The sequence below is a fragment of the Phytophthora sojae genome (genome assembly GCF_000149755.1).
Source record: "Phytophthora sojae unplaced genomic scaffold PHYSOscaffold_1, whole genome shotgun sequence".
NCBI classification, from domain to species: Eukaryota; Oomycota; class Peronosporomycetes; order Peronosporales; family Peronosporaceae; genus Phytophthora; species Phytophthora sojae.
The window spans coordinates 6,162,488-6,174,563 of NW_009258115.1; the positions used below are offsets into that span (position 1 = coordinate 6,162,488).

The following is a 12,076-nucleotide window of genomic DNA, read 5'->3' on the forward strand; positions in this document are numbered from 1 at the left end:
GGCCCGATAGAGATGCCCCCCCCCCCCCCGCCCCCCCCCCGCCACCGAAAAGCATACGCGGAGTTTGCGAGGTGGTCAGTGAACCCCGTGTGGTGAAACACTGCAGGGCGGTGGTTGAGAAAGCTTAGCCTTCTGCGATTTTGAGTCTGGTCGTTGATGTCGTCGGAATCATCGTCAGCACCTGCACGCCCAGTAGGTTGTAGGTAGTTGGTTACTGGATGTTGGCTGCGGAAAATATGGCGGCCTTTTTGATGAAGAACGTAGTGCTGAAGTTAGGCGTGTTTAGAAGGATGCTGGCAGATGGGGTGCTAACGGTGACCGGCAAGGTCGGTTATTATACTGCAGGCACACCAGACCAACTCCGTGCCGTATTGTTCGCCGATACTAGGGCTTGTCAAACGGTTTCAGAATACCTGGAAAGTCGACATCGCAGAAGACAGGACGAGTAGGTGGATATCGAGGTGTATGCGTACAACAGCAGACAGTATGCGACAGTGATTATGTTGTCGAACTAGTTGATGATGGGTCGAAAGCTCCACCACCTCTACGACCTACTACGGAGTACGAATGTGACGAAGACCGGACCATTGACGGACTATCCCTAACGACTAGTGACAGCAGCCATCCATGTGCAGCAGCACCAGGCAATCTACGACGATCGAAACGTGAGGAATAGGAGGATGGTGGAGGGTGACGAAACTGTATGACTAAACGAGTCACCATCAGGCCTCAAGTCGCTGATTCTGATGCATCAATGGCTCGGTCACGTGCCGGTCGTGGGGCCTGCAGGCTACGTCAATTACCAGGTACAAGGAGAGGTCATGTGGCACGATCCCGAGCAATATTTAGTTCATGTTTCATTTTTTTGACAGGAGGCGGCTCTCAGTTTTTCGCCGACGACCTGCCATTCTAGAAATGAATTGGAGCTTGTATTGGACGACAAGTGGCGGATGACTTGGATACGGCGCGGCTGTACCCGTGTGACATGGATGGCGACTGTGGGAGAGAAGTGATTTCTCGGGATGAATCCAGCGCCTGACCGCAGATGGGCACAACTGGCTGGAAGTGTGAATCCTGGGAGTGCACGCCCAGGATTTCAGAGAACACTCAGTCCAGTCGCGGACTTTCCCTTACGATGAGTGCCTAAAGTCTGGCGGAAAGTGTCTCTGGAGAATGTATCCCAGAGTGCACCTCATCTTGCTGTGGCTCAGAGTGCCCCAGAGATCAAATTACCCTGAGAATCGACCCACTACCACCATGATCATGCGCAGGAGACCGCTAAACCCGCTAAAAGAGTGGCTTTGTGGAGATACACGCGAGTCTGCAATGCAGCATACTTGTTACCCAGAGTGCTGCACGGAAACCCAGAGTGCCGCGCGATGACCCAGAGTTCACCTCCCTGAGTGCAGGTGACCCAGAGTTCCAAAGATGATTCTCTGGGTTTGGACCATAAATCCAGACTCTCTATACTGAACTTAAGTGTTTCCCAAGACAACACCCAAGAATCCCCATAGTTCCCCAAGATTCCTCAGAATTCCCAGGATTTCAGAAGATGACCCTGAGTGTCACCAGGGATTCGAGTCAGTTCGAAGTCAGTCTGCAATCAAAGTGATGCGTGACCTTGAAGAACCGTCGTGGATGCGCAGACTGGATACTTTCGAGGAGTCGAGAGGGAGTCCTGCACCATACTAAACCAAGTCTAGGGACCCACAATTGGCACTTTCGACGCCGTGCGACAATGGATTCGCAAGCCGATCGCAAGTTTGAACCGCTGAACCCAAGATATACTCAAGACAAGACATTTGACCCCAAGCATAGTGAACAGAAGATATTTGCCGAAAAAGAATGCAGAAGAGAAAGAAGTAAGAGAGAGAGAAGTAGCTGATAAAAGACAAACCGAGTTCCTTTTACCCTGTACTGCGCAAGTGACTTCGGCCAAGCCTGCCGACGGAAATCCGGAGGACCCGAGACTACGACCGCGGGACGCTAAGGGCACATCAACGGCGAAGGACAGCCGTCTGTGTGGGCTCCATCAAACTCAAGTCCAGTTAGGTGGTGACCAGCGACGGCTTGAGCTTCCTGGGGTGATCCATCTATTCCATATCCTAGTTGGGTCACTTGCTGTGCTCGTGGTAGCCCATTTCATATTATTTCAGAGGGTATTCTGGGGTGCTAGGTAGTCGCCTCCAGGATTTTGTATTGACTGCTTGTGTGAAGGGAAGGTAACTGATAGTGATTATATTTTCCTCCTTTATTGGAGGTGGTGCGCGTTTGTGTGAGTCTCAGGGGAGCTAGGCCCCTGAATTTCAGACTCGAGTGAGCCTAGTGTGTGTGTGACCCACCGTCCAAGGGTCCAAAAGAATAAGTGACGGCTAGTTGTAGTGTTTGTATACTCTGTATTTGTTGGTTTTATCGAGCTAGGAGGGCATTTGGGTAAGGTGTCTTCTGAGTTCCAAGTCCCAGAGTTGACTGAAGTCCTGGACACTGAATTCGTGATATTCTGGGTTTCAGGGGATCTGATTCTCTGGGTTTGCCTTTTGGTGTGGAGGTGCGTTCTAATGTAGACATGCGCTCCCGCACTTCTTCGAGGCTACATTTTCAACCGGTGGAGTGCCGTTCCGTCGAAGACAAACGAGCCGACAGGGATTACACAAGGTACCCACGCCATCCAAGGAGTGTGATTCTCAGGGTATAAAGCTTTGCGGCTGCGAATCTCTGGGTCTATCTTCTTGCTGTTGACTCTCAAGTCGATTCTCTGGGTCTACACCCTGGGGAACAGTCTTGGGCTGCGCTATACGAACCCCCCTGGGCGATAAAGGTTTCATCGGCCTCGCCTCATTTTGCTATCTATCTTCAACCAGCCACCCTACTGGAGGCAGCAGTAGCCGACAGCGAAGCGCGGCTAGACCATGGAGGTGCACTCGAGCACGACTACAATGCCGAGACTGATGAAGCGGTTGCGGGAGCAGCGGTGGCTCCAGTGCGTGCAGCACCAGCTGCCAGGACTACGAAACAACGTCGACGAGTTGAGCAAGTGCGAGTACGAGGCAGCGACCGGACAAAGACGTAGTGGGGCTACAAAGACGGCGTAGATCGAATGTAGCAGGAAAATAAGTCCCCAAGTGTGAGTTGCGCCGCATGATACTAGATGGCACGCGGCGGCGGCGGAAGAACAGGTGCAAACGATAGATCACTGTCAAGGCGTGCGCCCAGTTACTACATGACGGAATTGTTGTGGAGGTCCTCGACGTGGAGAAGACATGTAACAACATCTGCGGCGGAAGAAGATGGTGGAAAACGGCGAGACGGCGGATACGGTGACGGCGGGCGACACAAGACGGCCTTCGGACTCGATCAGGGCAGCACGATAATGAGCTGCTCGGGAGCGGTCCAAGAGGTGTCGACGGCGGCCGGTAACGGCTCGTGAGTAGCTCGAGCGACGGAGAGTGACACGAAGGAGGTGCAAGCAGCTGGTCGTGTCGAGGCCACATTCAAGAACGGGGATGTAGGGACCAGACAACAAGTGGTGGGTCCACGGACACACATGTAGATGGAGCAGTAGCTCTACAACTAACGAGCGAGGAAGACGGCTTCACACTGAGCGAGGTAGACAGACGTACGACAGGATTACGGACTTTGACCGAAATGAGGCGCGGTACGTGAATGATGAACGCTCGCGATTCTATTCCAAACGCACGATGGTGCTGACGGAGCACGAGTCGCAGCGGTGTGTATGGTCAGCCGAACGAAATAGACGGTCAATGCAGTGAACCGAGTCGAGCTTTTGGTTGCCGGGCCCCCATAATGTCGACCCAGATAGAAACCCCTCGGAAAGGCCCGACACAAAACATCGAGTATAGTATGCAGGTTGAACCGCCATACCCCTAACACGTCTAGTAGAAAGCCACCAATGGCTTCCACGTAGTCAACAGGAGGAGTCACTGCCAGGTCGTCGTCATGGGCAATCTTGCCCGTACCCGCGATCGTATAGCGTACGCAGCTATCACGTTTTACGCACCTAGAAGTACCATTTACCTCCATATTTACCATTGAAAGCCCGTCGGCTGTGCCCACAAACGCAACGGAGTCATCCTTCACTGCCTGCGGTGAACTCTGCGATGCCTTGCCAGGCTCATGCGTGCAAAACCTTTCGGCCACACTGAGCATCCGTTACCACCATCACGCAGTTGCGGCTTTCGTTCGTCAATTGCCGGCTCTGCTACGGCCGCAACCCACCGCCGCTCTTCACCCCCCCCCCCCATCCCCAGCACGCCGTCACTCATCTTCGTGAAGTAGTTATCTCTGTACGGGTTGATCAACCAACATTGTACCCGTCTTCCAGTAAGGAATTACGATATCTACGCCGGCGATAAATAACCCCTAACCGCCGCTTATCGCAAGGATGTTGTGATAGCGAATAGCTCGCCTAGTACCAGCGAAACTCTGAGCATCGTTGAATCGCCCCGCCTTGGGCATGGCTACCACCCCCGCGCGACGGGCCTCACCGCTGCAGTGGACGAAGTCGTAGCAGGTCCTGGAACAGATGCAGGGTCAAGTGAAGACTCAAACTTAGGCGCTCCGCGCGACTCCAAGGAGGGAAGACCGAGCCGATCGCTTTGGAAGCACTTAAACACGAGCAGTACCGGCCGTTCGATTCGGGCATCTCGATCTTCTTCCTGAGGAAGATCCCGGTAGCAGACTCTGGCCGACGCCGAACAGGACGCCATTGTTGATGAGACCAAGGCGGACGTCTGCCGCAACGCGAAGCAGGAGGATGCTACCGTGCTGCGCAACAGCATGGACGACGCCGTACGCGGCGCGCTCTGCACCAACAAGTTCGTGCGCGAGCGCTGCGCTCTGTCGCTCCGTATGAACCCCCAAAGGCAATAGATACGGTATCACGGGCAAGGACACTTCTTTCGGGTTTAGAATGCCCAGCTGTTTTGATGTCGATGCAACCTAACGAAGTTGTGTTGAGTGCCAAAACTAACAATTCACTTGGTCGTGCTGATTTCCTGGAGATGGGGATAGGTAACCATGAAGTCGTTTTGCTTTTTTGCTTTAGCGTGGACACTTTGTGTAAAACCTGCTGGGTGATAGGGTCCGAGGCGCTATTCGGAAACCGATTCCAAAATGTTATAATTGCTGCAGCAAGTATAATATCAGGTTCATCGTTAACAAGTCCTTTCAAGAATTCAACATGGTCTTTTGCATCTGAAAACGTTTCTTGGCAGGTGGACCGATATCTGAAGAACCGTTTTACACTTGTGATCGAGCGCTTTCTGGACAACATCATACGTGTGTTCTCACCCCTGACCCCAACTAACGCTCCTTGAACTTGGACTTGAACCGGATAAGGCGTAGGGGTACCTCCTTGGTGATCCCCATGAATAGCTCTTCCTTGGGCTACGCTTTGGGCCCAGTCGGAGGTCAACCACAGCAACGTCTCCCAGTATCTCCAAACGGTGCTTGCTCCCCACTTAACAGGCTCCTGTCTACCGGGTTTTCTTCAATGACACACGACACTCCACACGCACTCCATCACCTTCTTTCCAGACCTTGGACCAGGTCTTGACAGCTTCTTCACTTCCTCCGGCGGCTCCAGCTGAGAGCCGCACAACTAGGTCTCCCTCGCTCCTCGACCTAGAGTAGCCCCGTGAGTTGGCTCGGCTTGAGCCTGTCTTGATCCAGGGTTCACGTTCTGTGCCCTGGGAGTTCCGCGCACCACGCCCGATCTCCAAATGCCAGGCGGACACCAAGCAATCCACGCCAAATGTCGGGCCGAATCCCAACCAGTCGCACGAGCTCTCCACAACCAACGAGAAGGCTCTTCCTCCCCGGTCAAAATGAAATACACGCCGAGAGCCGCTCCCAAGTATCGGTTCGACGCGTAACGATATGAAATAGCCAAATGGAGCCCTCCTCACACCCAGGGATACCGAATCGGTCTATATGAGGCCTTGAAATCGACTGGAGGCGCTCCTTGACACTCACGACCACACAAAATCAAAACACATGCGTCTATCGGGGCAAATTCGACTCTAATTGAAATCTTACACATGCAAAGATGAACCTATCAAGTGGAGGCGCAAAACACCCTTCGGAAAAACTAAAACAACAGTGCGAAGACGGTCTTGCGAGCTGCCAGCAACGCGCAGTCGCGTGCGGCGCTTCAACTTGAGCCCAGCGATGATTGGGCGAGACTCGGATGCGTCCAGCAGAATCCAGCGGCTCTGGGCGTAATCACCGCCAGCAACCCAGATCCCGCGCTTGTGATTGGACACATGGGGTGCGTCATCAGGGTGCGACGGGAGACGTCAGAGCTGATTTGTCTGCAATCACGGGGTGGCGTGACCTGACACGGCGACCCTCAACAGCGACCCGACGCGAGCACAACTTCAACAGCACTCTGATCCTCCAAGGCTCCGCTCGACCTTGAACTCAAAGTGTCCACCAGCGTCCGCTAAAACCAGCCATGTTCAGCGAAGTCCAGCAAGCTCAGGCTGAACCTCCTCGGAGGCCAGGGAAACCTTCCTCGCTGAGCCGTCAGAGGCTTAGTCGACGCACATCTGGACCTTCGGAAGTTCGGCAATGACGCAGCACGGACTCCTTGACCTCGGGCCACTTCGGCTGGACTTCAGCGAAGCAGCAAGCACATCCAACTGGTAAAAGCCTCACACAGTCTGAGTACGCATGTAGCCGGTAGGATCTGGCTCGGTGACCCGTTCGCGTCCACGTCAACGACGATCTTCGTTCTCCGCGGGGTGCTGGTCATGGTAACGTGGTCGGCCTCACTCCTTGCTAGCACCAGTGATCAGCGCGCGGAGTCTGGATGTGACAACGTTCCGCAAGCACAGAGCCGACACCCCAGGACTTCGATCGGCTCCGGTAACCGTTCATCTGAGTCTCGGCAACGTCTGCACTTCACATCTTAACCTGGCGATCGTCGGCCAACAACCTCAGCAGTCCTGCTTCTGCCGTATCCGTATCCCACACGCTTGTTCGACTTCGAAGTTGCACTTGGGCACCAGCTCCATACGCCAAGCGCTCCACCAGGTTCTCCATCACCGACGTCGTCCGGGCGTACCATGCTTGAGACTGAAGGGTGTAGCTTTTTATCGAGGAAGCGATGTCTGTTCATCGAGGAAGCGATGTCTGTTCATCGAGGAAACTCTGAAAAATGCGAAAGTCGAGGACCAATGATGCTTTGATGATTTTTCGAGGAAAGTGGTCACTCGACAAGCAGCCGGGCATTGCCTCGTGCTGCTCCAAGGCACCCCACCACATGCGATTCGCGCGCTGCTGCCGCATCGCGGGTGCTCAATCCAAAATTGCATCACGTACGGTATTGCAACCCTGGCCAGAACGCGGAAGTTTCGGTCCTATAGTGACGTACCATGAGGCTCAGCAGCGTAGGGTCTGAGAGCGGAGATCTCCACGGGTGGAGTGACTACTCACCTCAGTTGGCCAAGGCAGAACGTACACTAGTGGCGCCATTTTTCGCACCGTTGTATCCTAGATGCCATCGCATGCCGTGCGCTCTTGGAGCTGTTAACCTACGCGATGACAGTACAGGTACATGCATGTAGTAGCGTAGCGTCTGCAGTCCCCCAAAATTTTGTGTCGTCCGGCGAAGAGGACATGCTCTGAGTCTTTAGCTAAGACGTCTTGACAGCGATTATCATGTTGGACACCAGTGAGCGTTAGTGTGATGTCTTTATCGGCGTGGCTAGCGCATTAGCAGTGTGCGGTTTCTATATATGAGGAAGCAATTCAGCAAACGTGGCCCACGGTATTATCGGCTCGTAGCACAAGATACTGCTTACAATTGGAGCGATCCACTCAGCAACACGGGCCGGTGCCGGTGGCGTATGGGCTGTAATCACCCAGGTTACATTGTGATCGAGTATCTATCCAGTCGATGCGTGGTGGTGCTACGACGGCGTCAGCTTGCAGTTATTATTAGTCAAACAGGAATATGGTTTAGCGCTATTACATCGTTAACTCACTGCTGCCATCGGCAAGAATATCAAGACGCAGCAGCGACTGTAATCACTTGTACTTGCTACTGCGGGCTAGATCTAGCGATACGACCACCGTAGGCCGAGATGCAGCGGTGCGCGTCTCCGGGAGTAGGTAGCCGGCTAAACCGCAACAAATTCAAAATCCCATTGCTACCAGAAGAAACGTGGTCAATTGGGAAATGGTATCATAGGTATATCTAGCAACTAGCTATTTAACAGACAAAGAGAACCTTACGTTTCCTTAGAGGGTTTGCGTCAGTGCATGATACGCGACGAAAGCGGTAATCGGCCAAGTTGTTGCGTCACCTGCAGTGGTATCTGTAGCGGTGTTGGCGGCGGCGGTGGTCTATAGCTTCTGTTAAACTGCGCACGCATTGCTTTAACAGCGCCTTAGCTCTACGCCACAGCTACATTATCCAGAACCACTGAAACTCCACGTTTGTGCGCCCACGGTAGCGATGGCGCCCCTGCCCAACGTCGGCATATACTCTAACAGCGATATATCACAATAACTAAGTTGCAGCAAAAGCTGTGTTCTGGGTACCGACTTCACCTTTAATCTACAAAGGCATTAGCGGCTGCAAGAGAAGTTGCAGGATCGGCGCGTAGTGTCTCCGCGGAGGGTGCTTTCCTGTGTCTGCGGCGACGAACTGGATTGGGCCCAGCTCACGGCCTTCGGAAAAATCTTGTGCTCATTCACGGCACCCTGAAGGTCGAGGCGGCGTATTTGGCAGTCACAGACGCTCGTGTCCAGCGCAACTGCCGCCGGCGACAAGAACAGTAGACCACTGCTCTCAGATAGATCAGTGAAACCGCTTCAGAGGTCTCGCAAAGGTATTGCCGACCGGGTTGCTGTTGTAGCAGCAAACCCCTAGTCATGCTACTGAAGCAAGAGACTGCACATGCATTACCAGCAAGCAGCAGCTTGGAGCAGTCTATATCGGCAAGGGGGTAACACACAGCAGCTTCAGACAGCACAGGGGGGGCTAATAACTCCACTAAGCAGCATTATATTGTTAAAGGCGCCGTCCGTAGGCCCCGTGATGATTCCTCGCCGAACATCCGTTTGGAGCGGCATTCCTCGATTAGCGTACTTTTTGCAACATTCCTCGATGAGCATCCATGATTCCTCGAAAATAAGCCCGCCCCTGAGACTGAATCACTGCGTCCTAGACCAAGCATGTCAAAGGCAGTCGACCGACGAGGTTCGCCAAAATCTGAGCGGACTTCGTCACTTATCTCTGATAGCGTTGTTGATGGACCAGCAACTACGGATTCCGTTCACACTCTGGTGCAAATGGGATATCTCTGGCTCGAATGTGAGTTTATTATCTATTGATATGAACTTCTCAAAGGCTCCCAGCGAATACATACCAAAGCCAGATGCAACCCGGATTATTCTTACCCCCCCCCCCCCCCTCACCGCACTTGCGGGGGTTTTCGGTCCCTGGCTTTGATCAATATACACATGTTAAAGCTGTATACTACATGTTAAAAGTATGTGTATTTGATATAACTATTGTCTTCCGTAAGTACGACACATTTCTATAACCTACGGGAAACTGGTTGACACAGAAAGACGCACAGGTTGTCTAAGACGCCCTCGGATGGGTAGCTAAATTTCAACAGGGTGTATATACTACAACTTGTAGTGTCCTTTTTATTGGGGGTGAACAAAACTCAAACCCAAGGGTGGGTTTATGCTGGAAGTATCCTATGATTTGAAAACAAAAAAATACTGTTGTACCTAGCTAGCAATCAAGTGATACGTATTCCCAAGCTAATGGAGTCTTAGCATTATTATAGCGCACGTACTGCTCAGTTTTATTGGGTCGGGCCACTTCCCCAGGCGTCATTATCTGTGAGGGGTACATATTAGTACCTACAGGCGCAATATATCCCTTACAGAGCAAAATATAGTGTCTACGGTGTTCTTTCTTTCTAGCTTGCCTCTTCTTTTACATACCCCGGTATATCGGACGAGATTAATTATGCATTTCGAGCCACTATGTACAATCATGTATTATATCCTGTCTGATCTGATCGAGTAGCCAGGGCATAGTAGGGGTAGCACTGTCGCATACGCATGATGGGGAGAGCAGTTCCTGTTAGCAATCTGAAAGTAATCAAATAATCAGTCTAATCCCCCATTCTCTGCAATTTCCACTCGTTCTTTGTACATATTTTTATCTACACCTGTGCATTTCACGTAGCAAAACACATGCTGCTCATGTAGTTATATACAACGCGTGAGGGCGGGGGTTAAAGCCCGTCCCGAGGCCCTGGCACATCTCTTTGTCAGAGAAACTCTCGATCAGATGCTCGTTGTCTTTCAAGAGCGGGATCTTCAGCCCGAAGCTTTGCGGCGGCACGAACGGTTGCTAATGGAGCGGGTCCGGCGCGGGCGCGTGCTGGAACGGGACTGGCTGCGGCGGACCAGGAACGAACTGCTGCTGCTGTTGCTGCATGGCCGGGCTGGTACCCATGTCTTCGCTGAGAGAGTCGGTTTTCCCTCGCTGTCGACGAGCAGTCAGGAACTGGCTGAATGCGCTCGAGCCTGCTGCCGACGAGTTCGAAGCATACATCCCAAGATGTAGCTGGGCCTTCTCCAGCAGGTCGCATCCGGCGTCTCACACCAGACCCTTGATAAGTCTCTTGAGTCGATCAAGTCGGTCACTGCTCGAGTCGGAAGCAACCCGTTCACTCCCGCAGGCCGACGCGGCGACTTGGCCACCGACAGCGCCATCACCGACTTGACCAGGCACGGGGACAGCAGCGGCTCCAAGAGCTTAGACCGCGTCGTCGGTGGCGTCGCCGTGGGCGTTGGGCTCATAACCTGTCGAGTAGTAGTGCATTGAGATGTTGGTGGCCGGCAAGCCGTCAGATTGTTGGTTACCGAGGAGCCTAGAGTACGAACCGCACTATGAACCGAGTGGACAGCTTCTCTGCGTCCGCCGCTCCTGAGTTCTCGGTCACCACCTCCACGCCTGTCGCCTCTCTGTCTCGTCGTTCCTCACTGCTGCAGCCCGTTCCTGCCGTCTCCCTAACACCCGGTAGTTCGTCGCTGCTGTACCCGCTTGTCTGTCGGGCTTTTGGGGCTGGTGGGTGGGTTTGAACGTCGCATTCCGGTGATGGCAAGTTGGTGCGCAGGGAGAAGTCGGACTCCGTAGCCAAGCATTCTCCGATGACGCCACGAGAAATGAGAGATCTTCGAGAGGACGGTATTGGTAGTGTTCCCCACTTTGGAGGCGTTCCACCCGTACTGCCAGCAGTAGGTAGCGAACAAAGCGAGTTGGTACGAGTGATGGCTCGGGTTTTCCGGTAACCACCAGGGGAGGTTAAGCCACTCACACCACTTAGTCCACTGCTCCCATGTGCTGTTGAATTTTGCGGTCGATGACGTGGCCAACGACCGAGATTGAAGTCGCTGGAGAAGTTGATGTAGAGTTTCCTTAATTCGACCGGGATCGGAATCTGTGTCCAGGAAGACGAACATTTAGTCCATCGAGTTTGATGCGGTTCGGTCCACGCTCGTGAAGCTGCGTCAGCCATCCAGTTGGTCGATCCAGGAATATGCTTGGCAGATACCCGTAAGTTGAAAAATGCTTCTGCTAACCCGATGCACCTGTTAATTTCTTGGCTGAATAATTTGGTCGAATGTAGCTTACTGCACCATGCGACGGCGGCTTTGCTATCGCTCCAACACTTTACGTGAATCATTTTGCCACCGGTTTGGTGACACCACACCGGGTCCCATGACCACAACGCGAGCGCGATGCACAAATGCTCTCTTACGTTGATAGAAAATTCTTCACCAGTCTGTCCAGCGTTTGCTATCAGTAAGAGCTCGTCGGAATCATGCTTTGTCAGTTTTGTCAGTCGGGATCGAAACCGTGCACTCTGTTGTATTCCACAACAGCCCCAGAGCAACCAGTTCAGAGCTCCACCCAGAAAATTTAGACTCGTTTATCGAACGCGGCCCCAAAATAGCCAGCATAGCATGCCGTAATGTCGCTTCTGCGAGTTGTAATCGATCATCAACGTCAGGCTCA

At 53.0% G+C, this 12,076-nt stretch overlaps 3 protein-coding genes across 3 annotated transcripts; 1 reads left to right on the top strand and 2 right to left on the bottom strand.

The window, feature by feature from the left end:
• Positions 1 to 2,909: 2,909 nt before the first annotated feature.
• PHYSODRAFT_322031 (hypothetical protein) lies at positions 2,910 to 4,890 on the top strand (the record flags this gene model as incomplete). Its single annotated transcript, XM_009517338.1, has 4 exons — positions 2,910 to 3,066; positions 3,306 to 3,413; positions 4,594 to 4,691; positions 4,720 to 4,890. 4 exons carry the CDS (start codon positions 2,910 to 2,912, stop codon positions 4,888 to 4,890), a joined length of 534 nt encoding a protein of 177 aa, XP_009515633.1.
• A 5,515-nt stretch (positions 4,891 to 10,405) lies between these two features.
• PHYSODRAFT_322032 (hypothetical protein) lies at positions 10,406 to 10,857 on the bottom strand (the record flags this gene model as incomplete). The annotated part of the gene is made up of 2 exons (XM_009517339.1): positions 10,406 to 10,630; positions 10,702 to 10,857. The coding sequence occupies 2 exons, from the start codon at positions 10,855 to 10,857 to the stop codon at positions 10,406 to 10,408; spliced, it is 381 nt and encodes a 126-aa protein (XP_009515634.1).
• Positions 10,858 to 11,067: 210 nt separating this feature from the next.
• PHYSODRAFT_475936 (hypothetical protein) lies at positions 11,068 to 11,888 on the bottom strand (the record flags this gene model as incomplete). Its single annotated transcript, XM_009517340.1, has 2 exons — positions 11,068 to 11,451; positions 11,487 to 11,888. Coding segments are annotated over 2 exons (786 nt in total), but the record flags the coding sequence as incomplete, so codon positions are not given.
• Between the last annotated feature and the right edge of the window lie 188 nt (positions 11,889 to 12,076).